At 53.7% G+C, this 24531-nt stretch overlaps 1 protein-coding gene across 7 annotated transcripts; it reads right to left on the reverse strand.

Moving 5' to 3' along the window:
* Window positions 1-23488, reverse strand: LOC111848267 (E3 ubiquitin-protein ligase UBR5). Of its 7 annotated transcripts, none has more exons than XM_072705951.1 (58): window positions 23228-23488; window positions 17446-17490; window positions 17286-17367; window positions 17048-17124; window positions 16018-16137; window positions 15571-15826; window positions 15310-15469; window positions 14954-15100; window positions 14142-14353; window positions 13792-13908; window positions 13539-13649; window positions 13296-13450; window positions 13080-13197; window positions 12801-12985; window positions 12605-12714; window positions 12269-12381; window positions 11749-11892; window positions 11559-11670; window positions 11314-11468; window positions 11035-11232; window positions 10744-10966; window positions 10424-10550; window positions 10155-10306; window positions 9975-10070; window positions 9285-9408; window positions 9108-9205; window positions 8865-9019; window positions 8686-8777; window positions 8452-8598; window positions 8231-8349; window positions 7998-8124; window positions 7781-7919; window positions 7537-7697; window positions 7181-7420; window positions 6982-7105; window positions 6785-6896; window positions 6567-6698; window positions 5822-6079; window positions 5477-5742; window positions 5180-5391; window positions 4694-4927; window positions 4515-4588; window positions 4261-4433; window positions 4037-4150; window positions 3647-3864; window positions 3444-3564; window positions 3002-3347; window positions 2826-2913; window positions 2600-2744; window positions 2374-2504; window positions 2229-2289; window positions 1965-2146; window positions 1793-1877; window positions 1502-1657; window positions 1222-1335; window positions 921-1065; window positions 745-830; window positions 1-638 (listed from the first exon to the last, which is right to left on the reverse strand). In XM_072705951.1, the coding sequence occupies exons 1-58, from the start codon at window positions 23287-23289 to the stop codon at window positions 426-428; spliced, it is 8469 nt and encodes a 2822-aa protein (XP_072562052.1). In that variant the 5' UTR covers window positions 23290-23488; the 3' UTR covers window positions 1-425. The 7 variants fall into 7 exon arrangements, with proteins under 7 accessions (XP_072562052.1, XP_072562055.1, XP_072562054.1 ...); XM_072705954.1 differs by having other exon boundaries at window positions 5822-6049; window positions 14954-15103; XM_072705953.1 differs by having other exon boundaries at window positions 10744-10954; window positions 14142-14335; window positions 14954-15103; window positions 23228-23487.
* Window positions 23489-24531: the final 1043 nt, after the last annotated feature.

The following is a 24531-nucleotide window of genomic DNA, read 5'->3' on the forward strand; positions in this document are numbered from 1 at the left end:
TATTTTGCATTGTCAAGTTTATTTTTAAATTCCCTACTCCCCCTATACAAGAAAAACAGACTTTTCACAAAGGCAGCAGTGAACGTTGAGTGAGATTAAGTATTTCTTTTTAGGGTGGGGAAAATTAAACCATAATCACAGTGAAATGTTATTTTAAAGATGTCTGCTGTCGTCTTTGGCTGGGGTTCATCCTATAGGGCAAAATGAAGGGGAAGAGTTTAAGCGGGCTGTGCTGTGGGCTTCAACTTTACACACTCAATGGAGGAATGTACATTTCTTCAGAAATAAAACAACGCAAAATAAGAGTTACCGTCAGGGATGACAGCATTTCAAATATCATAAAATAGTATAGACAAATAAAAAATAATTCTACAAAAATGGAACTAGTAATATTACACAACCGTAGAGAAGGCGCTCGTTAACTTCTACACAAATCCGAAGTTCTTTGTCTTGATGGCCAGGAGCAGTTTCTGTTTGAGGATCTGTTTGGAAGAATACAGCGGCACGTAGAGGCGTGAGATGCACGTGTTGGCGGTGGGCAGGTGCTGGTCGTCTGGGGGCCGGATGGTTATGGAGGGCATCGGCTGAAAGCCTTCCTCGCTGGCCGGCAGGGACGGACTGGAAGTCCAGAAGTACACCTAGAGGGTGATGAGGGGGATAATGACACACTGCCACCGGTATACATAACATGTTTGGGGGAAATGGGTTCCATGTGATGCTTTCAAACCCAGAAGGAACCCATACCAGGTCTTGTCTCTCTGTCATGCTCATCTTCTCCACAATGGACCAGAACCAACGTTTAAACTGCAGAAGCTTCTCTGCATTCTCTCCTGCGGAGATGAAGAGGATGCCGGCATGTTAACAGCAGTGCTCAGAGGTATGCCCTAGGATCTCAGCCGGAAGCCGCACGAATGCTGCACCTGACTCGTCGTTAAAAGAAGTGAAGCTGATCAGCATCTGCACGTTGACTTCTCCACAGCCGTTCACGAGGAGCCTGAAGTCCTCTGCTGTCAGGTCCTCCAGGGCATTCTTGGGCAGCACGTCCAGCAGTCCCTTCCTCATCGCCTGTGAGCCAGACCAGAGTAACAGTCCTTTAAGGAGCGTTGCTTCAGAGATGAACCATAAGAGGATGCAATGTAGGTGCCGAGCAAGTGACCCTCTAACCACACCCACAGAACTAAAACCTGGAAGTGCCAGTCTGACCCGGAGGGCCATACTCACATGCAGCGGCTGCTCAGCCACCACCAGCATGCGGTGTTCGGCATATTTCCTCACGTATTCATACACATTCTGTGGAGTCACCGGCACGTTTACACCACCGGATAGGAGCTCCACCTGAAACAAAGCATCAGTCCATCAGGCTTGCCTCAGGACCACACAAACCACATTGTTCTTAATGAAACCCAAGTCATGCTGCACACAAAATAAGCTTCTGGTCTTCACCCAGTGTCTACGGAAGGCCTGCAGGCCCCAGGCACTCTCACACATGCACGCTGTGTACCTGGCCAGAACCCTCCTCCTTGCAGAGGTCGATGGCGAAGGCCAGGTCCATGGCAGCAAACACTGCCTGCGCCTCTCCCGTCTGAGAGTGCAGAATGAGCTGCCGTAAGCTCTCGTACATCACCGGGTCAAAGAAGGCGAAGTCGTGCCAGTTCACCTGTTCAGAGAGCCAATGTCAAGGGTGCTGTCGTGGCGACTTTTCTCCTGAGCAGCTCCCGCCCCAATGCCCCGCCCACTTCAGAGTGGCTCCCGCCCCATGCCCCGCCCACTTCTCCAGAGGGGTCCTGCTCACCTTTCTCCCTAGCAGCACTTTGATGACATGTCTGTTCAGGGTTATCGGACACAGCTCATTCTGCAGGAGGCACAAACCAAGTATTCTGGGGAAAGAAAAAGAACAGCCATCTTACCACAGTTATACAAAAACACTCTTCCACCGGCGCCAGCAAACCCTGGAGCAGCCGTACCTTCCGATGTTGCGGAAGCAGTTCAGCCGGGCCTCCGTGTTCTTGCCAGGCCTGGGGGAGTAGAACCCCCTCTTGCCGGGTTGGTAGAAGAGCGGAGTGTTGTCATCACTGTCATCTGTGTCATCCAACTCCATGTCCACCACACTACGGCTGGATCCATGCAGCTTGCGGTTGTCCTGTGGCTGAGAGCCGAGCAGAGGGTGAGCACAGACGGGCAGACGGGAGGATGTCCCACCTGGCGAGTCACGTAGGAGTGACTCCTACCTGAGCCTTGTCTGACGTGTCCAGCAGGCCGAGGTCCAGAATGCTGTCTGCCCCATTTTCCCTGAAGAGGAGGAGACCGTGAGTGAGGGTGGGGGCAATATAGTAAGAGGGCCAGGCGAGGAGAAGACAGGGCTGCAGGCCGTACCGTCCATGTGCAATGATGAGCTCCATGGCTTCCTCCACCCGTGCCCTCAGCGAGTCCTCACTGGCCAGGAGCAGCAGCAGCTGGGCTGGAGAAAGCTCAAGCAGCATTCCCGTGATCTTACTGGCGAAAGCCTGCAGGAGAGGAACAGAGGTCAGCGTGTAAAAATGGCCAGGTGACAGACTCCAATGGGCAGGAGAAGCCAGATCCTCTCTCAGGCCATAAGTACCGGCTGCATGGCGTGGACCCGGGGGTACAGCCTCTCCCCTAGAGCCTGCCTGTGGGCCGGCAGCGGGTCGGGCTCATCGCTGGGATTCCCCTCCGATGCCGGTCTGAAGGGCCTCGTATCAACAGACAGCTGCCTCCTCGAGTCCCTGAAGGAGACACAGTCACGCTGGAGCGTCTTCACGAAATGGAAGAGGCGAGTGCAACAGGCCAGTGGTCGGCACCCTCACCTGTCCCGGTCCCGGCGGGAACCAGCCCTCAGTCCACCGCTGCGGCGCTCTCTCTCTCGGTCCCGGTTCCGAAGCCTCTGCATCAGATCTGAGGCAATAAACACACAGTCTTAGACGTGGCTCGGCACGACAAATGCACACCCCCCTATGCAGACGAGTGACGGAGATTGACGCACTGCTGGCCTGCATGCCCTTGCTGACACTTTGCACACAGTCCAGGCTGGGCAGCTTCTCGCTGGACAGGACAGCCTGGGCCACGGCCGTGTAGAAGCTCCTGGCCACGCCGCTGCCCTCGCCGGGCTCGTCCTTGAAGGTGACCTTGACGCGGTGCACGGCCATGGGTGTGGCGGCACAACGCCGGCCGAAGTGCGCGTTCAGCTGCCGCATGGTCTGCTGGATGAGCTGCTCACGGTCACGGTCCACCTCCAATGCCAGGTCACGGGACTGCTGGTTGCGCAGCTTCTCCATCTCCCGGCGGAACTTGGACTCCTTGACCTCGAAACCCCCCAGCTCCGTGAGGATCTGCAGGGAAGCATGCTTTCACAGGGTGGCCGGTGCGGACAGAAGGCTCTCTGCTGACCGCCTTGGCAGCGGAGACGCCACGCGTCTGCGACTCACCGATCCGGGCTCTGCGCCCACGTCCTCCATGAAGACGCGTCCAAAGAGCTCCAGGGACAGACGCCAGCGGCCTAGTAGCATGTCGTGGGAGATGACCATGCCCATGAAGCTGCAGCGCGGCCTGCAACGGGAGGGTTGGCTGTTAGTGACACAATCAAAATGGAAGGACCGGCTTTCTCTGCAAAGATAAAGGGCCAGCATACCTGAAAGAGGTGAGAGGTGGACCCTCACTCTCCGTCAGGCCGATTTCCGCAAGCAGGCTGCTCTTCAGCTGGGCTGCCAGGTCGTGGGCGGACGGCCCGGGCTTGGGGGGTGCCAGGTGGTCCTCGGGAGGGGCTTGCTGCTCGCCAGCTTTCTGCCGAGCCTGCATGTTCATCACGTTCCTCATGTTGGCCGAGTACGACATCTTCGTGGGCAGGACCTGCAGAAGAGCCACGGGGAGTGCCGGTACGCTGTCAAGGCACCTGTACGCCAACATTCAGCCTCACCACTACCAAGGCGAGGTGCAGTGGCAGTGTGAGCATAGCAACACGTGAGCTAACAGTGGCACCGTGCGATGAAGCCGACTTGGTGCCTCAGTATTCAGCTCTTACCTCCAGGCAGCTGCGGTCTAGGCTGATGTCCATCAGGCCTTTGCTGGTGCTGTATGTGGACGAGTAGAGGCCCTGGCTTGGCCTCCCAAACAGATCCTCCTTCCTGGCATTTGGCTGTATGAACACCGGTCCCGACAGCTCAGTGCACTATTTCACTTAATGTACCACGAGGTGTATGGCCTTGCTGGACATGTCAGACAAGGTTCAGGAGGCAGGATCCGTACCTGTAACAGGTGGGGCTGGTCCGCCAATGGGATGGCCTCAGCCAGTGGCACCTCAAAAGGATTTGGAGGAATGCAGCCCAGGAAGGTCATAGAGTCAGAGCGGCGGAAGAAGGGATGGTTCTGACCCGTTTCTGCAGACAGGGGGTCGTCATCCTTCTCATGGATGGTGGAGCCTGTGAAGACGGAGAGTTAGAGCCAGAGCTGCAGGCATAAGGTTTAACGTTTGGTGGATGATGACCGCAGTGGAAACTCACTCTGATTAGTGTCCTCATCGTTCTCATGCTCAGAGTCTTCATTGTCCAGGCCCAGCTCCAGAATCTCACGGGTCCTGAAAGAACAGGTGATTTGTAGAGAACACAAAATCGGCACCATGTCCTCAAAGCACACTGGAAGGTGTGGTTCATGTAGGAAAAAATGCTTGCTTGGGTCTCACCTCTTTCTGTCCAGCTGCGTGGTGTCCAGGGTAGTCTGCTGGTTCATGGCCTTGATCCAGTAAATGAGGGCCTGGAAGACGTATGCGACGTGCTTGAGCGAGCAGACGTCCAGGACGGGCAGCACGTCCGAGTGCTCGTCGTTGTGTGAGCGCATCAGAGAGAGGGCGTAGTTCAGGAAGTCACCCCTCGCCGACATCATGCCCTGGCGTGCACTCAGCAGAGAGGCAGTGCGTCTGCAACAGGCACACACGTTATTTAAAAGATGCTTCTGTACAAAATGACATGCCAGTGAGGAAAGTGCAGGGTGAACCAGCGCTCCTGGAGTAGCGGGAGTTATGGGTGACATGATTACTCCGCTAACCATGGGACCCTAACCCATGACTGCACCACTTATATTTGCAGCGAACAGGCCTGTAAAGACGCCTGAGGCCCCTTCGGCAGGTTCTCCAGGCACTATAGTCTGCCTGGCTTCCTCCCCTCCTCACCTGCGGCCCTCCAGCGCCCGGATGCTGGCCTCTTCACGAGCCGTGACACGCTCCCGGCGGCCGGCGTGCTGTGAGGCGTGCAGTGGGTGGCTGGGGTGGCCTGGGTCGCCGGCGGAGGCCAGTGCCGAACCGTAACGCAGCTGTGCCTCCGTCGAATCCATTATGGACACCATCCAGTTCCAGGTGGGAATCAGTTTTTCTTCCACATAGCTCTGCAAGGTGACAGGTATGGTTGATGGAGTGGGGGCACCACACAACCTGGCAGAACAGACCGACCAGGGACAGAGCCTGACGCACCTGCAGATGGACGGCGTCCTGGAAGGTGAGCTTGACGGCAGCAGGGTACTGGGAGTAGACCAGCTGGTTGTACTTTGGGACGAGTCCCATGAGGTCAGAGATCTGCCGGATCACGATGCTGTAGGCCCTGGCCAGGCTGCTGGCCGACGTCAGGTAGCTGCTGGAGCTGCCGGCCTCCAAGGCAGCGGCAGCCGCTGCACTCGTGCTGATGGCTCCGCTGCGGCGCAGGTTCGACGGGTCGATGTAGATAAGGCCAGTGGAGCTTGCTGTGGGAACAGGGTCAGCCCATTAGTGACACCAAGGAGAACCCACCAAGCCGGGACGCGGGGATGGAGGAGGTCTCACCTGCGGGAGTGGAGGAGCCGGAGGGGGCGTTGGCGGTGGTACGTTGGCTGGGCGCGTTACGCACGGCCCACTGCATGGAGCGCGGGGCCTGGGCAGCGCCGTTGGCGTGGGCGGCGCCCGTGGTACGTTCCAGCGGCTCATCCACCAGGTACGTCTCCTGGTCCACGTCGTCGCTCTGGCTGCTGCTGCTGTCGGAGTCGCTGGAGTCATTGGACTGCGAGTCGTCCTCTGAAAAGAAGGCAGGAACACTGCTGGCACCTTCGGGAGGGAGGGAGGAGGGGTTCAAAACAGACAGCGTTCAGTGTGGGAGGCAGGCACGGCGGCAGGGGGGAGGGGGGCCGGGCCTGGGGCTCCGACGCCTCGCTCCTCCCGTGGCCGTGCAGCCGGATCGCAGCTTTCACACGCACACACATGTACGCCAGGATGACAGGCTGCTGTTTGGGAAAGAACCCTCCAGCCTACATGATTGTACAATTAACACGGTAACACATGCTGTATTCTTCAGTTTTGGGGTGAACTGCCCCTATAATCAGAGCTGAGGTTCGGTTGCTGAAGAGAATCGACCACAGAGCATGCTGAGACTGAGGGCGGTGGGGGCACAGAAAGGGCGTGATCAGTTGCATGCATTGAAAGAGTCCCTTCCAAAAGAGAGACCCCCCCCCCCCCCCCCAAACTAGGCCATTTGAAGAGCCACACAAGGGAGTCCATGGATGTGCTGCATATCACTGGGACACTAGGTGGGTACCTGCTTCTGAGCCCGCAGTGGCAGCTGTGACGACACTTCGGCGCCCGCTGGCATTGTCCTGGTTGCTGTGGTTGCTCTCGCTGTCGCTCTCAGTCTCAGCGGCCGCCAACAGGTCCAGCTCCATGTCACTGCCTGGGGGGGGGGAGCAGGACGCCATCAGCATGTGTCAGCAGCAAGCCACCAGTGCCCAAATGGTGTCGTCAGGCGGCTGCCCTCACCATCCTCGTCGTGCTCGTCCTGCTGCCCCTCCACCTCCGCGTTCTCGTCACCCTGCTCCTCCTGGTCATCATGGTGATCCTCCTCCCCAGCCACGCCCTCCACCACTTCCACCTGGCACAGGAACACAGCACAGCATGACAGCATCCATCCACACCGCAGGCCGGGGCGGGGTGTAAGCGAAGGGGTCTCAACGCACCTCCTCCACGTCCGCCGAGACCATGTCGTCGTGCTCCTCCTCGCGGCCCCTTGCCGGCTGGGACTGACTGCTGCGGCGGGGCTGCGGGTTGCGGATCATGTAGGAGGACGCCGGCTGACCGGAGCTGCGGCACAGACGGGCGTGAGCCGGCGGCGTCCCCCGGATCGTGGCCCGCCGCGCGCCCCGGGCCGCCCCGTACCTGCTGGGCTGGTCCGGTGAGGGCCGTGGTGGCAGCGGCTCCACCGAGAAGAGTTCTTCGCTGCCCTGCACGGCGTCAATGCTGGTGCTGGCCAGGGTGAAGGGCGCGGTGGGCCGGGCCACGCCCATGCGCACTGGCACGATGAGCGACTCGGCCACGTTGCACAGCTCCTCCACGGCGTAGGGCAGCAGGGCCTGGAAGACGCGCCGGCACTTTCCAATCGGCTGGGGGATGAAGTTGCTGACGGGGAGAGAGGGAGGGAGGAGGAGGGTGTCAGGGAACATTGAGCTCCAACAGGCGGGGGCCCCCAGCTGTGAGACAGGGTCGTACAAGCGCCATGGGACTGTGGCACCTACTTTTTTTTCTTGGACGAGGCCATTTCGACACTGAGGATGACGAAGACCCGAGCCACCGAGCGCAGGAACCGCATGGTGACGTCGATGGCCTCCTCCCTCCGGCCCGGGGTGTATTTATTCTGCAGTTCTTTCACCAGGGTACCCAGCAGAGTGTCGATGAACTACGTGAGGGGAGAGAGAGAGAGGGGTCAGCGGCAGGAGCAGCCTGGGGGAGGGATGAGAGCCCGGCAGAAGGGGACGGTACCCGGCTGAGCGTGATGTCCGGGGCACACTTCACGATGAGGCAGTGCGTGAAGCAGTCGAGCCGGATGGTGCCGCTCTGCTGGTTGAGGTAGACCTGCTCCTCGGGCAGGAGGTGACCCACTCTGCTGCTGGCACTCAGCCTGGAGGGACGGGAGGGCAGGGGCTCAGCGCCTGGACATGCCAACCAGGCCGGGCTGAATCGGCGCTGCAGTACTCACGGGTCTTTGCTGTCCTGGGAGCCGAAGAGCACCATGGAGCGCAGGGCGTTCCAGTCCTGCAGGACGCGCTCCAGGGCCAGCTGTGAGAAGCGCGGGGGCTCCAGGTCGTGGTCTGGCATGTCCGAATCTGAATGGCACAGGGCCCGTGGATCAGCGTCCCTCTCCGTGCTTTAAAACCGTGGCCTCGCACCCTGCCCGTCATTCTCCAACAAACCCCCCCCTACCCAACGCACCTTCAGCGCTCGCCGCCTTGCGGTTCCTGTCCTCCCTGATGCGCGGGGGACGGTACTGACAGTGTTCCACGCTCTGCCTGGCGACGGTCTGGACTAGGAACAGCAGGATGTGCTCCCCCCTGTGGCACGGACCGGTACAGACATGAGCCCCACTCCAGGCATGTATCTGACGTAAATATCACGTAGGACAAGCCGCAATGCGGACGCAGCCCGGCACTCGCCTGCTGTTGGGCATAGTGACCAGATTGGTGGTGGTGAGCAGCCGGTAGAGCAGGTCCAATCGGGCAGACTTCTGGCCCGCGATCAGGGTCTTACACTTGCACTTCTCCCAGCAGTCACAGTAGGCAGTGGGGGAGGTCCTCTTGAGCCTGGAAGGAAATGGGACACTTTACAAACACCCTAGCCCTCATGTCCCTCAACCGCTACGCCACCCGGTGTTGGTGAGCTGAACTGACTTGCAGTCGTGTCCCTTGTGGCAGACCCTGGCACATTCGGTGCAGCAGCAGAGACTCTCCAGCAAGCCACATGTCCGGCACTCAAAAATATCCTGAGAGAGAGATAGATATCAGCCACCGGACATAAGAGTCACAAGGGCCATGGGGGGGGGGGGGGGGGTGGGGCTGGATTCACATACCTGGTTGATGTGCTCTGCCCCCGTCCAGGTGAAGCTGCATGTGTCATTGCAGCAGAGCACGTAGAGCGGGGAGTCGTCCGGGTTGGTACCGGGCGGGCAGATCATTTCCATGAACACGGAGTCCGCATCCTCCTTGTCACCAGGGCTGGGGTCACCTGTAGCACACAGAGAGCTGTGCAGTCAGAGCGTACGAGAGGAGTGCAAGGCCCCCTTGTGGACACTGTAGGGAACCGGCCCTCTCACCTTTGGCTATCTTCTGCGCTGCTTCCAGGACGGTGATGGCAGCTGGATAAGCCCTCCCACTGACAGCCAGCATGAAGGGGGTCATGCCCCGGGCATCCCTGTCAAAGCACCAGCGTAAGCATGGAGGGCAGATAAGCACAGCTACAGGGAGCCCCTTCCCACGGCCGCGGCCCCTACTTGGCTGACAGCAGCTCGCGGAGGTACGGATGCAACACCACGCTGTTGCACATCAGCTTCAGGATCAGGTGGGCGTTGCTCTTCCGGTCCTTGGAGTCCACCATGGAGGGCTCGGAGGAGGGTCCTGCAAACGCACCGTGTGACAGTACATTAAATTCAATTCATTTCTTCGAGGCAGAGACTTGCCCCAAGGCATTTAACAAGAGTGTGTGGAAATCGATTCCTATATCATTTATACAAAATGATGCATGAGACTGAGGAGAGGGAAAGGAAGAAAGGAAAGACAATACAGGAGAGGTACTGCTAGCTCCTAAGTAAGGAGGAAAAAAACCCCAGGGGTCTAAGGTCAACTGGCTACTCACCCCACCAACCCTGCATGCTAACATTATCAAGCAGGGTTAGGCCATCTTATCCGCAAAGGGCCGCTGTGTATGCAGGTTTTTGGGATAACCTTTAGGTCAGCTGTTCAAACCCAGGTGTGAGGACTCCTCAGCCAATCAGTCCTCTAATCAGTAATTTAATTATGGGGTTGCAGTGAAAACCCACATATAGAAAGACCCTTTCTAGATAAGATTGTGCACCCATTATAAAATACAGAGAAAATGAGCTTTATTTAAAACAGCAAAGTAAGAGTCCAACAGTGAGCCAGTAAAGAGGGCCTGCCCCCCCAGAGGGTACCGCTGCGCTCACCTGGTATGGTGGACGTGCTTGGCCCCTGACCGGTACTGGAAGCAGTGGTCGTGATCGACCCTACAGCCGGTGCCAAGATGAAATCAATATCCCCATCTATCATGGATGAGAACATGGCAGGTCAGTGCCCTGCAGAAAGGGCATGGGGGCAGGGCTTTGAGGGATGACAGCCACACCCACCTGGATCCATTGGAGGGGGGTCCGGTACCCAGCTGGGAGGGGCGATGGGTGGGGACACCGGGTCCTGGTGCTCGCTGGAAGACGGGCCCGACTCGTGGCGGCCCAGTCCGGCTGCTCGGAGGGAGCGCCGCATCATTTCACGCAGCCGCAGCCTGGGGGGAGGGGTAGTGGGGCACGCTTGAGTCACACACCAGCCCTGCCAATGGTGCCTCACGCCATGCTACAGTACCCCAGCTACGGCAGAGGCATTCTCCGAAAATGCCGCTCACCCCCGGCTGCTGGATGAGCCCGTCCTGTTCCCGGAGCTGTTGCTGGAGACCACCGAGATGGCGTTGGCTATGGCCTCCACCGCCGACAGCCTCTCGGCGAAGGTGTTTCTCTCGGAGCGCTCCGCTTCTGAAAGACAGGGGAGGCCAAGTCACAGGGACTCAGGCAGCAGTCATGGACGGCCATGCCCATCTCACAGGGGATGCGACTCCACATCAGGCATGCATTACAGCACCAATTGCGGGTGGCCTAAAGCGAGAAACGCTGCTCCCTCCGAGACCTTCAGATGTTCTCCTGAGCCTATACCCGTGACACTACTCACCCTCCTCCTCCTTGGTCTCTTTGTTGCTAACGGGGAAGCAGGCGGAGACGCAGGCGTGCAGCACGTTGCGGTTGCCGTCACAGCGGTGCTCCAACACGGCGCCCAGGGCCGGGGGGCCCTGCTCCAGTAACAGTGCCTGCTCCAGGCTGGCCAGGTATTGACGGCATGCTTCATAGTCGCAGCGGAGGACGTGCTGCATCAGAGCCTGCCTCTGTGGGGAGGGCTAGGATTTGTAAGTATTCACTTTCGGGCAAAATGAAGTCACAAAACTTAAATTCCTCCAAGACTTACCTCTACCGCTAGGATAACAACAGCGGCCTTCTTCTTGATGGTGGAGTTTGTGGGAATGTTGGTGAGGGAGTGGACCCCCATGCCAAGGCTGGAGATGGGGGGCAGATCCAGCCAGTCTGGGTCCCGTATCCCCCCCATGCAGTCTTTGGCCAGGGGGTAAATCGTCCCATTGCCATCACGCAGGATGACAGGGGCCTCCTAGGAAACACGACATCACAGCATAAAGCCACTATGTGGACACCATAGGCGCGGCCAGCAGATGGCAACAATGGGGCTCACCTGTCCCGCCGTGAAGATGGCCACATTTCGCTCGTTCTGCCCCAGAAAGGCCAGGCTGCTGGTGGGGAAGTTATTTTCCTGCTCTGCCTTGCCTGTGGCCAGGTCAAACACACAGTAGCGCACCCAGCTGCCCGTTTTGAGCACTGCATGGACTCCTGTGGGGGGGGGAAATGACAGTCAGCACCGCTATCATCAAGAGGGAACCCTCTCAGAAGGTAATGCATGCAGAAAAGTGAGCGTGGCACCTTTGGAGTCGACGTTGACCGCCAAGATTTCAGCTTTATCAGGTATACATAGTTTTTTAGGTGTGCGCTGAAAGCAATCAGGAACTTTTGGAGTTCCACCAGTTTTTACTACCTGCAGGGACAAGGAGCAGGATGTAAGCTGTCAGGACAAGGCTTCGGGGCAAAGATCTCTAGTGGGCGGCTTGCGTACCTGTAGCTCGTCTATTCGGAGCAGCCTACAGTCCTGCAGCAGTGAGGACGGGTCAGAGTCAGAGGGAGCTGCGCTCTGGCTGCCCACACTGCTCGACGTCCCTGGAAATTTCACAGCAACATACGCACCATCGACTTTTAGCACCTTGAGTTCAAAAGAGGAGAGCTGGTGCAAATGTTGGGTCATCGAAACAGCACGTCACACAGTGACGACAGGACAGAGAGAAGAGCAGACAGCATAAAGCATGGTATACACATCTTTATAATCTCAGAGACAAAGCTCTTTACGAACACGACTGAAAAAGCAACCGGTCGTTTCAGGATGTACCACGAGTCTAATCCATTTCAAATTTTAACAGTAACATAGCTAAAGTACACTTAAAATATTCGGCTACGTCGTACTCTGCTAGCCCTCCGAATCGGGAATGAAGTCTTTACAAAAAAATCAAAGAAAATGAGTGGATAGCGATCGATGCTGCCGCTGTCCCGGCCGGCCGCGAGCCACAGAGCGTCTCACACACCTTTCCAACAGGGACGTTTTTAACATCCTCTACAAAAACCACTTCTCTAAGAGGCCAAGGCTCCTCGTTGACTTTCTCCTCCTCTTTGGGGGCGGGGGTGGAGCGCCGTCGCTCTGTGACACATGGCACATGGTTAGTGAACAGTAACACACAACTTGGGAGAGAGAGAGATACTGAGATTAAGGGACTGGTCATGTTTACACGTTTACAAGCTGGCCACGCCCCCAGCACCCGCAAGCCTGCTGGCAAAGCAGGGACATGGGAGGGAGTGGCCCCCACTCGTGTGAGGGCGGTGGGGTGGGGTGGGCGGCCCTGCCCAGCCCACTGAGGACATACTGTAAGGGAGCGAGGCACTGCTGGCGATGGAGGACGCATCGCTGCAGGTGGAGGCTGGCGAAGGTGGGGGGCCCATCTCGGTCTTTACACACTCCTGCTTGCTCTCTGTCCTATGAGCGAAGATAGAGATCAGGGCCCACACCCATGGTCAACCGATATGCTTGGTGGGCGGATGGATCGCTGGCTGCCTTCTTACTTAGTTTCCTGGCTCTTGCTTGTCTTTTCCATGTTCTTGAGGCTCTCCGGAGAACGCAGCTGGAACCTGCAGCTGTCGTTCATGTTCCACACAGACTCCATGAGCACGCCCACCTTGGGGACCCCCGTGCTGACGGAGAAGGCCACGGCGCCCGCGTGGTACAGGGGGTTGTTCCTCAGGCACACCTGGAGAGCAGGAGGTCCAGTCAAACATGGATCAGACATCAGGCTGAGCATACTGTGCCTGCCCTCGGACTGAAAAGCCCCCCCGTCACCTCACCTGAGTTCCCACCGTGATGTTGGGGATGGAGGAGATGCCGGTGCTGGACTTTGGCTTCTTATTCTTGGCTCTGGCCTTTTCAAGCATTTTCTTCCTTTGATTAAAAGGCACGACACCCCTGGGGATACAAAAGCGTAGCGATTAGCCGTTAGCGTCGGGAGTGCCACAAGGCCCAGTCCCGAGACCCACGGCCTGGAGCCAGAGAGGAGCACTCACCACCAGTAGAGGCAGCTCTCAAGCTGGGCGCAGGTGTACAGGGCGCAGCAGTGCAGGGAGATGACGCGCTCGCCCAGCAGCTCGGGGAAGGCCTGCGCGCTGTGCTCCAGCTTCGACGCCACCGTGCTCAGTGTCTCGTCCACCCAGGTGGCCACCTGAATATACAGCAAAAACAGCACTAACATCTCATTCAGGTGGAATGGGCTGACAAGCAGGCTGACACATGGCAGGGGAGGTACAGACCTTATTGCTTTCCGTCGCCACAGTGGCCCTGATGCTGTTGGCCGACAAGAGAGTGATCTTCTCGTTGGCGAGGCCCAAGGAGGTGGAGCGAGGATGGTGAATTGCTGGGTTCTGCAGGTCAGAGAAGATCAGATGCACCCTCAGATACATAGCAGCTGCACCCTCTGGATCTGTTGCAGCTCCACTAAAGCCTCTGTTACATCAGGTCAATGAACCAGGTTCCTAAATGGCTCAGCGCTTACGACCAAAGTACCTGTGGATTGCGGTAGGGCTCAGGTTCACTCCATCGCCACTGGTAGAGCTCTCCTTTTGAGCTGAGCGCTATGAGCTCAGAGTACAGAGCGCCGATGCTGACGAACCGAGTGCCGTCCTGCAAAGTGAGAGAGGACAGGAAGGATAAACACAATGTGAGGTTCCACTACAGTCAACTCAGAGCAGGGATAACCTGCCTAAGACTTATACACAATAAATCCACTTCAGGGAGGCGTAGAAATATCACAAAAACACAAACACGGGACAAGACTGAAAACAGACACAATAACAGCAATGAGGACAATGGATACAATGCATATAACTGACAAGACAGACGTGCAAAGAGCTGACCTTGTCAGGCCACCACTGGAGGTCTTCCCCCAGGGAGACGGGGCTCTGCAAGGGGATGCTCTTCTTGTCCAGGCCGGGCTCGCCCTCCCTGCTGGTGGAGCCTCGCTCCGTATCAAAAGAGGCGCCATCGAGCCACCTCCGCTCACGCAACCTCAACACAGACTCACGCTCACGCAACAGCTCCGAGTCTCGCTCTAAGGGAAGAAGGAGAACTGGTATGCAATGGGGTCACACCAGTGGGATAAAAATAAGCCACTCTCTGGGAAAGACCCTTCAGAATAATGAAAGACTGCAACAGATAAAGATGTGAAAGGTAACGGTGAACTGCGGCATTACGGGGTACTGCGAGGTTCGGGCATGCAGAGACCAATTTGGGGCATCAGAAGACAGCAAAAAAAAAAATAAAGTAAAAATCTGTCCCAGTCTCAGAAATGCGGGAGGGGTCTGTGGTGCCTGGCGGGCCTTTCTCAGAGGGCTCACTGCAGGTTGGGACCCTGCCCATGCATGTTACTTCACCTCAGCCAATCATGTCCAGCACACCGAAGGCAGCTTGTACCTACCGTGTGGCCCCTCATCTTTATGGAGGTCACAGCAGCCAGCAGTGTGGCTTAAGGCGTTGCCTCACGAGGGCAAGCATTTTACAAACAGGCTAATGTATAGTCACCCAAAATAAAACAGGTCTATGCACCTTCCACAAGCACACCGGTAAAACGACAGTTGTGACTTAAACTGAGCTGTAAGCTCTCCGGTTTGCTTCAGTGTAAGGAAGTAGAAGCTCAATCCATGCACAGAGGCCCCGGAGCACGACGTACCTCGCGAGGAGCCCAGCCGGGACAGCGAGGAGCGCCGGAAGGAGGGGTATCCGAAGTAGCTGATGTCCTCAGAGAACATGGCGTCGGCATCGATGATGACGCTGGGGTGGGCTGAGTGGATGTCTGCGTCCAGCAGGGACATCAGGTCTTCTGGGACCATCACACAGGAAAACATTTCAAACAAGTGTCTGGGAAGAGGCATGCATTGTCAAGCGGCTGAACGACGCGCTGCTCTGACTACCCGAGAATGAGACCTAGAGGAGCTGTAGTGAAGAGCACGACATGATAAAACAGGAAGACCACAGTGACCTGAACCCAAGGGGCCGGCTGCTCAACCCAGTCAGCTGCTCACACACCTCCTGGTAAGTAGGATTCGCTGGCAGTGTCATCGCCATCATCGCCATCTTCATCGTCTCTGCTCAGCAAGTTGTTGACAGCCAGGTTCACGTCTAAGTTCGTACGCTGGAGCTCCCGGATGATGACGCTTCTGGACTTCCCCTGGAGAACTACCTGGGCCTAGAGGAAGTAGAAGGTAAGAGCAAAAACTCATCAGGTTCTGGAGAGAGGGGAGGAAAGCCCAGGGATGCCGGGGAGCACTCAAGGATGCTGGGGTTGACCTGGGTGATGAGCTCATCCGGGATGACGGAGGCTGGAATGACAGGCTGCGGCTGGCTGCCCAGGAGTCCGGAGCCGCGCTCCCTTCCCGTGCGGATCACCCTGGTCTGCCTGCGGGAGTCCCGCGCTGCCGCTGACGACCGGCCAGAGCTGCTGCCCCCTCCTCCTCCTCCACCTCCAGTGCCACCGCTGCTGCCACCCCCGGCCCCACCTCCGCTTGCTGTGGCTGCACCATTCACCCCAGAACTCCAGCGGCTCCTGTCGCGACGAAGCCCAGAGGTGAGACACAGGTCGGCAGGTGGGGACTGCCAGCCCCCTCAGACCACAGGGGGCCGTCCTTTGCATTCAAGCGGCGTCAAGACTGTCCAACACCAACACCACTGACCCCCCAAACCTGAATGTGCCTGCTGTCAGCTCAGGCTGTTAGCCACAGGCCTGCCAAAACTTACCCAAGGGTGTTGCCTGCCAGTCTGCCCAGTGTGTCAGAGCCAGAGAGGAACCAGGGCGGATCACTAGTCCTGCCAGGCCTGGGGCTCCTTCCTGTCCCTGAACCACTGCTCAGCTTTGAACTGAAAATAAAAGATGGGAAATGAGTTACAAGCCTATAATCCCCCAAAATGTCACTGAGCAGCTTGGCATGAATTGGGGGGGCATGGAGACTCGCTCAGGCAACACCCTCAGGACTGCAGAGAGACATTGAGGTCTCAGTAGCTACGGCGTTTGGGGAGATAGACCTCCCTGCTTTTGCGTAACAGTCCATGCTGCCGGGAAAGCGTGCCGACGCATCTCTAACCATTCCGAAATAATCGAGTAAATAATAAGCACATAAGCCAGGCCAGAGGGAGCGAGAGAGAGCTGCACCCTCGTAAGACTGATCTGCAGGTGCGACCCGCATGTCAGGCCTCCTATCGGAGCAGGACGTGTCAGACACACACCAGCAAGGCTCCCCTGGTCTTTAAGGCCAAAACACATTAATGCATTATTGCCGTATAAACAGAGGAGTTGAACGTCTAACTGTACAGACTTGGATCATTACTTGTTGCACCTGTTGCATTCTGCTCTAATTCCTGCTCCTAATTGGTCCTCACAGAGCTTAAGATTGCCCATAAAGGGAAGCTCATAGGCAGGAGACCTAAAGGCTCGCCCACGATTATGCTGGTAGGTCAGGAATCCCACACTCAAATGCCACATTACATCCTCCATCAGGGGACATCACCGGATTGAGTGACAGGATACAGTCTGTCGCACAGCATGACCCTCTTAAAAAGGGATAATGAGTCAGACGCCAGGCAACTGTCACAGACCACAGAGCGCTGGCACACTAAAGGTAACGATATTTATTTGGATGGGGGGGTGTGCACACATGCACGCACACACACACACCTCATAAATCGACATATCTGGAGCTTATTAGAATACACAGAAGGATTTGCACGATTTCTCTTTGTGTACATGCAAGGCAGGGGTCCATGTCCTCACCCATCACTGGTGTCCGGTTTTCCCAGCTCCAGGCGATCTGGCTGTACTGCAAATCCAATCCTACAAGCTCGGCCATCCTACAAAAAGTACATTCATCAACACCTCCCCCCCCACAGACCCTGTGAAGCCACTAGAAAAGCACCCAGAGATTCCATGGAAATATCACTGCTGTTACCAATAAGTCAGCAGTAACAAGCTGAAATGTGCGTGACTTTGGGCGTTAGCGGAGCCCACTTACCTCCAGGAGGAATGCTGCATGGCTCGGGCCCACCACGCACTGCTTGATGGTGGCCTGTTCCAGCACATTCAGTGGGGGGTGACTGCGGAAGAGAGGACACACGTTAGCATCTTCACATGCGGGGGCCCTGGCCGGAACAGAGCGGCTCGGCTCGGCTCACCTGCTGTAGTTGTACTTGTTGAGTTTCTCTGACACCTCCCGCAGTCTGTCAAAGACAAAAAAGAGAAGCTGAGGAACTCAATTACTACACACAACATGACACGCAAGCCACACAGCGATGAGGTAGCTGGACCTGCATCACCGCAGAGTTTCGCCCCTTAAGCCACCAGTCACAAATGTATCATGTACAGTACATTACTTAACTAAAGATACAAACCGAGTCGCATGGTCAAACTAGAGGAAAAGACAAGCAACTTCCTACTTAGTCTGAACCATCTCTGTAAGAAACGGTGACATACTATTAATCCCCTATATATATAGGAAGCCTCATCTCCCTCCCATCCAACACTCTGTGTCAGTAAGGGCAAGCGGAAACAAAGCTGCTTACCACCTCCGCTCCACTCGAATGCCAGTGCCTTGGCAGGAGCTCCAGCTGCGTAATTCTTTTTTACAGGCCAGCAGTGGATTTGCTCAGCAGTGGGAATCTCGCCCATTCTTACAAACGCCTCAAAGTCAAACTGTCACAGCAGACACGTTCACTGCTGACCAGGGGTGGACAACAACCCATAAGCCCTGCACAAATCTGGCCAGATTGAAGTTCTGACTCTGGCTGGGCCTCTAGAGGATGCCGACTTTCGCAGTGGAAGCACTTCAGCTATAACTTTCAGGTCACTCTCCCACTGAAATGAGAATGTGACCCCGTTCTGGATTGCTTTAATCTGTTCCAATTACTGCTCAGTGCTGAGCTGCCTCCGGGCACCAGTCATGAGCACAGGTCGAGATGGGGAGGACTGGGGGGATGTTCTGCCGGGCTTGCACCAGATGCTCTGGTCTTCCAACCTTCTGTACTGAGAGTGAGTGAATGAAGGGATGTCAAAACACACCAGTCTCTGGTTGGATGATCCCTTTCTGCCTTGACTCTACACTTCATTAACAAAATCCAGCATTGCAATTTATGGGCCACGGTTTGGCATGTACCACACTTGCCCACCTTAATGAATGTACCCATCGCTCTTATAACTGCTCATCCTGGTCAGGGTTACAAGGTGGCCTGGAGGCTGTTACAGGCAGCACAGGGTACATCCTAGATGGGATGCCAGTCCATCACTGGACATACATGGAAGGAAACCAAAGAACCCAGAGAACATGAGGAACAGGCAAAATCCATATACTGAATAGCAAGTTGTGATGAATTTACCCATCTACTTTTGTTATTAGCCAAATCTAACAGGTCACTTATCCAGTAAACACTTCTAAATAGCCTCAAGTTTGATATGCAACACTAAGAGGTTAAACCACAGCCTGTTCCCTGAGAGGAAGTAACAAATCCATTTATAAATGCTTCATATAAAAGTACAGAGATTATGTGTTAAAGTCATAGAGGTTTCTGGGAATAGACCTACTGCTGGTTCTCTCAGCTCAAACCAAACCAGAAAGAAACTGAGAGGATGTTTCAACCAAATGTGCGTGTCAGTACTGCGACCACAGCTGTAAATGCGATATAGCCAACGTAAAAACTAATGCAGCTCTGAGCTCATAACAGCTTCATAACTGACATTTTGATCCCTATGGTTAAGATACTGACTGACAATTTCATTAATTTTATGTGTAATTACTGTACTTCCAACATTAAGACGCATGCTCAGAGCTCTCTCTCACACACACACACACACACACTGAACTTCAAAAGTTGCAACATAGTGGAAAAGCTTCTGCTCTGAATAAGCAACATTATTCGAAAGGTCTGTGGTTTAGTGTTGGTCTCTCAGATCCCTGTGTAGGTCTAGGCTTGTCCGCCATCTGGACAAAGAAGCTTATGAAGTTTGACAAGTGTTAAAGGAAACGGAATTGAAAGCATATAAAACTTATGATCAGAAATACATCTACTGGCCAAGAGCAGTGGTCCTAGTCAAAAACTAATTGTTAACTTCGTTTTAATGGCACATTAATGAAAACACAGCAGTAAGCAGATTAGCAATCACCTTGCTTGAGGGGGTAGCAGTTGTTAAGCAGGACAGGAGTGGCTGCTAGGCAACAGCACTGCTCACTGAACCTAGCTAGGTAATGTGGGCCACAGCTGCATCGCCTGCTTCTTATATGCTAAAGCCTAGCTCACAGCTAACAGTATTTTGGGGATATTTCTATAAATTGTACAAGAACAGGCCGCCCCATTTCACTTTCTCAACACCACCGTCTCATTTAGCAGTGATTTAGCAGTGATGCATTTGGGTTGCCAAGTTCACTGCCATTCCAGTGTTCGCATTTAGTCTCCAGCAACTCTGTGGTGAGCTGATAGATCACAATCCCTATACAGCAACACGAAGCCTGTGACTTTTGCAGAAAGGAGCTTCTGCATCTTCACAAATCCACAGTATGTGCAGCCGTTTCCAACAGAGTAACTGGTGTTAAGGTCAACCTAAGGGATATTTTCTACACAAAGAGCTGGCGCACCAAATACACCCACTGGTGAGGAAGACCAAAGTGATCCATTTCACACATTCAAAGAAAGAGAGGACCCTTCCCCAGTGAATGGTATGTTCAACATTTCTACCCAAGAATAGAGACACCTTAAGAGTAGTGGCTGTGAAACTCACCAGAGTTAAAGTACCTTAACCAGGACAAGTTTTAAGCAATACAGTGCATGAGAATGACCTTTATGACCTTAATGTGGAATAACCAGAATACAAATCTGATGCTTTGGGAAAAAAAGTCAAACACTGAGCAAGTATCCTACTGCCCGCCAGTCATGTTAACACTACAGGTTGACCAATCGACCAGCCAGAGAGAAAAAAAGGCTTGATTTTTAAGCATTTTATGGCAATCGGCATCTACCAATTAATTAGACTACATTGCCGAGATAGTGACGGCCGCACATGACTGGCGGAGCACTCACGTTGTCAGAGTTGTAGTGTGGTTTATCAGCACCTACAGTAGGGAACCTACGTGGCAAATTCTTCTTAATTCTTCCCGCTTACATCAGTTTTACTTGACGATAAACACTGCCACACAGCCGAAATGATCTCAATCTGGAAACAGTGTTTTGTTACTTTTGTCAGAAACTAAATCATGAAAAGCCAAAGAGATGTGGGTAAATCGTTGTTTTATTTTATTACTTGCCGCATGTCTTGTTTACAGTGTAATTAACATTCAGAGTCTTTCTGTGTCATTAATGTCAAGTCAATATTTAAGGTTAAGCAGATGTTATTCATTTGTTGTTTTTGGAACACTGATACCTAAAATAAAAATCAGCCCAATATTGGCTATCACCCCCACCACCAACAACAAAAAAGGCAGTGGCCATTGAAAACCCCATATCAGTCAATCTCTAGTTAACAACCCCTGCTTAGTCAGGAGGTTGGGTCATTTTTAACCTTCACCTTTTCGTCAAATTACCCATTGTCTTTAGGCATACTTCTAAAGTTAATGTATTTATAATTAGTTTCAAAAGGGACTGAAAATGATGTGGAGAAACCTACATAGGTCATGCATGAGGGAAAGATCAGCAGAACTCTCATACAGGGCACAGAAGATAGCCTATGCTATATTTTGCATCAGCGGTGTCTGCCTTGATACTGCCTGCTTCAACAACGACGCTGTCAACACCATTATGGGGCCACATCAGAGAAGTTACTTAAGAGGCCACCATGAGGTAGCAGCTGCCCCGTCTCCATATCAAAGATAAAGAGATTAGCACTTACTCCAGTCTTCATACACACGATGACCCTGTTCTGAGCACAAGCAGCCCATAGGGAAAGGCCCACAATCCAGGGACACTGGGCCCGAGACGGGTACGGAGATATATGGACTTTGGGTGAATATTTGATGCCATATGTTGCTTTTCACTATCCTATTTAATCTGATGTTATCTGACAGCAAATGCAACAAATACAAAGAAGGAATAGGGTTAAGGACAAATATGACTAACATCTAAAAATCACGGCTGGAGATTGTCATCAGTACCCAGCTGTGCGTGTGGAGCAAAAGTAAAAATCAGAATACACTGCTTTTAAAGGGAGTTTCCTTTCAAAGCTAGACAGCAAACTTACAGACCACACACTTGAGCCGTGTTGGCTGAAGTTCAGATCAATTTTCCTGAACAACAGAAGAATCTACAGCTGTGGACAAATGACCGACTGCGGGTGTGTGGATGAAAGCATACTGCTCAGCCCTGCAGGGATACTGCTCTGTGTGCAGTAGGAGATAAATTAGGTTTCGCTGACGCTAAGCGACCAGCGGCCTTACAGAAACACAGTGCCTGGTACCAGTGAGAAAGGGGGAACCCTTACAGTGCCAATTGAGAACACTGGACCTCTGGGGACAGAGCCACACCAAAGCATAACACACTCTATAACCTGCTGCCAAACAACTGAATTTCACTTCCTTACAGGCCAGTTGTCACCTAACAAATAGCATGAATGACTTATGAAAGGTAAACAGACCATGAATAAAAATCATCCCTGCAGCAAAATCAGAGAATTTACACAATAAGGCCAAACTCCATTCAGCAACATCACCTAAACAGTGCTATTTAGGTCTTTGGGTTCATGCCTGCTTATTCTAGGAACGTTTCAATTCAATCGAGGCAGTGACAGGCTCGGCAGGGCCACGATGCAAAGCTATTCTATTTAAGAATCCCCTCGGAGTGACAGGCAATATAAGAGAACCACAAGTCATCCATTTACACACAAACCTACCAAACTATGCAGAACATAAATTATTTCACTTGGTGACAATGGAAGCAAATGAAAAGGCGGTTCATATTCACCTGCCACACGTAATCAAAACAACTGTTACCGGGCATCCATCTCGTACTTTTGTAGCACACTATTTTTCCAACTACGCGCAGAGACAGGGATGCAGCTGACCCATTCCAACCCGCGCTGTTTCGCCTGAACTCAGCTTTGTGGCCACATTCTGGCGCTCGGGCTCAGCCCCTGTTTAAATCCCCGTCAATGGACCTCTGCTGTACCATTTCAAACCCGGAGCACGATCTATGTGAAGGCAACGAGGGCGACCGGATTAAAAGGCACGGCTAGTCCTGACGTTTCACTTGTTACCCACACTCTTGAAACACCCTAAAGACAAAAAACGCTGCGTAAACGAAGTAAAACGCCGTAAAATGCGTCAGTGTCGAGGGACGCGCGTATCATAAATCACTACCGACATGAACACCCCCAGCCGACGTCCATGCGCTAAATGGAGCTTTGAGAGGGGGGTTCACCATGGCGACAGGCCGATCAGCCCATCCAAACGCGGCCAGCCACCCAGCCAGTGTCAAACGCGAACAAAGCAGCACCGAAGGGTAGCTCGACCCGCCGGCAGAGCCCCTACTTGAGTGACCTTGTTTACCGCATCTCTCGGAGCGAATTCGGCTTTTTCCGGTCCCCGAGCGCCACAGCTAAAGGCCTCAGCCGGCTAACGAGTGCCTGACCCGTTTTCTTTCGGCCGAAGCCCGGGCGGGCTGGACGTGCGACAGCAGCCGTATTTCGGCGGAATAGCCCTGACCAAGCGCAGGGGAGGCTGTCGGCGTTCCGTTCGGGCCCGCGTCCTGGGCTGGCCCCGCGGTGCTTCCCTCGCTTTAGCTCCCCATCCCCCAAACCGCATTGTCCGCCTCGGCCGCTCTCTCTAACGGCTCCCCCCCCCCCACCGGGCCTCGGCGTCGCGCCCCGCCCGGGTCGGGTTGGTGTGAACACAGCCACCAGAGCTAACAGAGCGACCGGCGCTGGAGTGGGTTACCACACCCCGCAGCAGAGCGCCTCACGGCGCTTTCCCGCAACACATACCTGTCATTCAGCTGCTCCTCCGTCCCAGGCAACGGGTGAACCACGAAGTGGATAGACGTCATGACTTCTGCTCTAATCGAGCCAAATATGCTCCAACTACGACCTTTCGGTCGTTTTCACCCTCCTACAATGCGGCGCGGATCCGTATATTTCGACTAAAACGCGAAAAGCAGGGAATTAATGTGCTGCCCCCTCAGCCACACTCCGCCATCTTAGTGCTGCCGTTCACTCCGATGAGTGCTCGTTCGTGCAGATAGAAGCTCGACGCTGATTGGCTAGTAAGCGATCACGGAAAAAGATGTCTCGGCGAAAGTGACTGGACCAAAGAGATAAAGACAATCAAAGGAATCCGTGGTAGATAGTACTGTTGCATTAAGGCTCAAATGTGTGTATGACTTTGTCATATTTAACTAATTAAACATGACTATAAACCACACAGTTATGACTCGCAGTAATCATTTACATGTGGTTTTAGATCCCCCCATTTCTCATCGTTCATAAAATAGGGCAAAGTTTTTAAAGATGTTGCGCAGTTATAAATTATGTGTATAATCTGTGTAATATTTTAACTTTTGCGCTGTATAAAAGAATGAGAATCTGGCGTTGATTGCTCTTATATAAGGAAGTTTTCATTATCCGCAGTAATGGAGGCCTATATTACGTGAAATATTTATTTCAGATATCAAAATAAATATTTTCGATGTCCAGACTACAGAGAATCTATCTATCTATCTATCTATCTATCTATCTATCTATCTATCTATCTATCCTTCTGTAAATGAGAGGATTTTAATTTGTATACAAATTTGTATAATTTGTATGTTTGTATAATAATTACAAAAACATCCCAGTCCAAATTTTGGCAGATGCCAAAACTTGCGAGTAAAAATTCTTAAATCAATTCTTAAGTTGTACTGTTCAATATGGAGAGAAAAAATAGAATGAGATCAGTTTTAGTAATCTACGTCTTTGAAACTAATCTACAGCCTCATGTTTGGAAGCAGAGGGCCACCAGCTTGCTCGTGAGAGTTTTTCTTACACAAAAATGTTCTGAGGGCAGAACAAACAAATGATTGGTTCAAGGAGATATTCAATCACACTGTAGAGGAGGTGGGTCCAAGCAACTAGAGGAGGTGAGACCAACCAATCAGATGCAGGCTTCTTGTTTGGACCCACTTCCTCTGCAATCTGATTGGTTATCTCTCTGAACCAATCATCTTTCCATCTGCCCTCAGAACATTTATGAGTAAGTTGAACTCCCACGAGCTACCAGCTTAAACCTCAGTTTAGACAGTGCTTTTAAC

The sequence above is a fragment of the Paramormyrops kingsleyae genome, chromosome 23 (assembly GCF_048594095.1).
Source record: "Paramormyrops kingsleyae isolate MSU_618 chromosome 23, PKINGS_0.4, whole genome shotgun sequence".
NCBI lineage: Eukaryota > Metazoa > Chordata > Actinopteri > Osteoglossiformes > Mormyridae > Paramormyrops > Paramormyrops kingsleyae.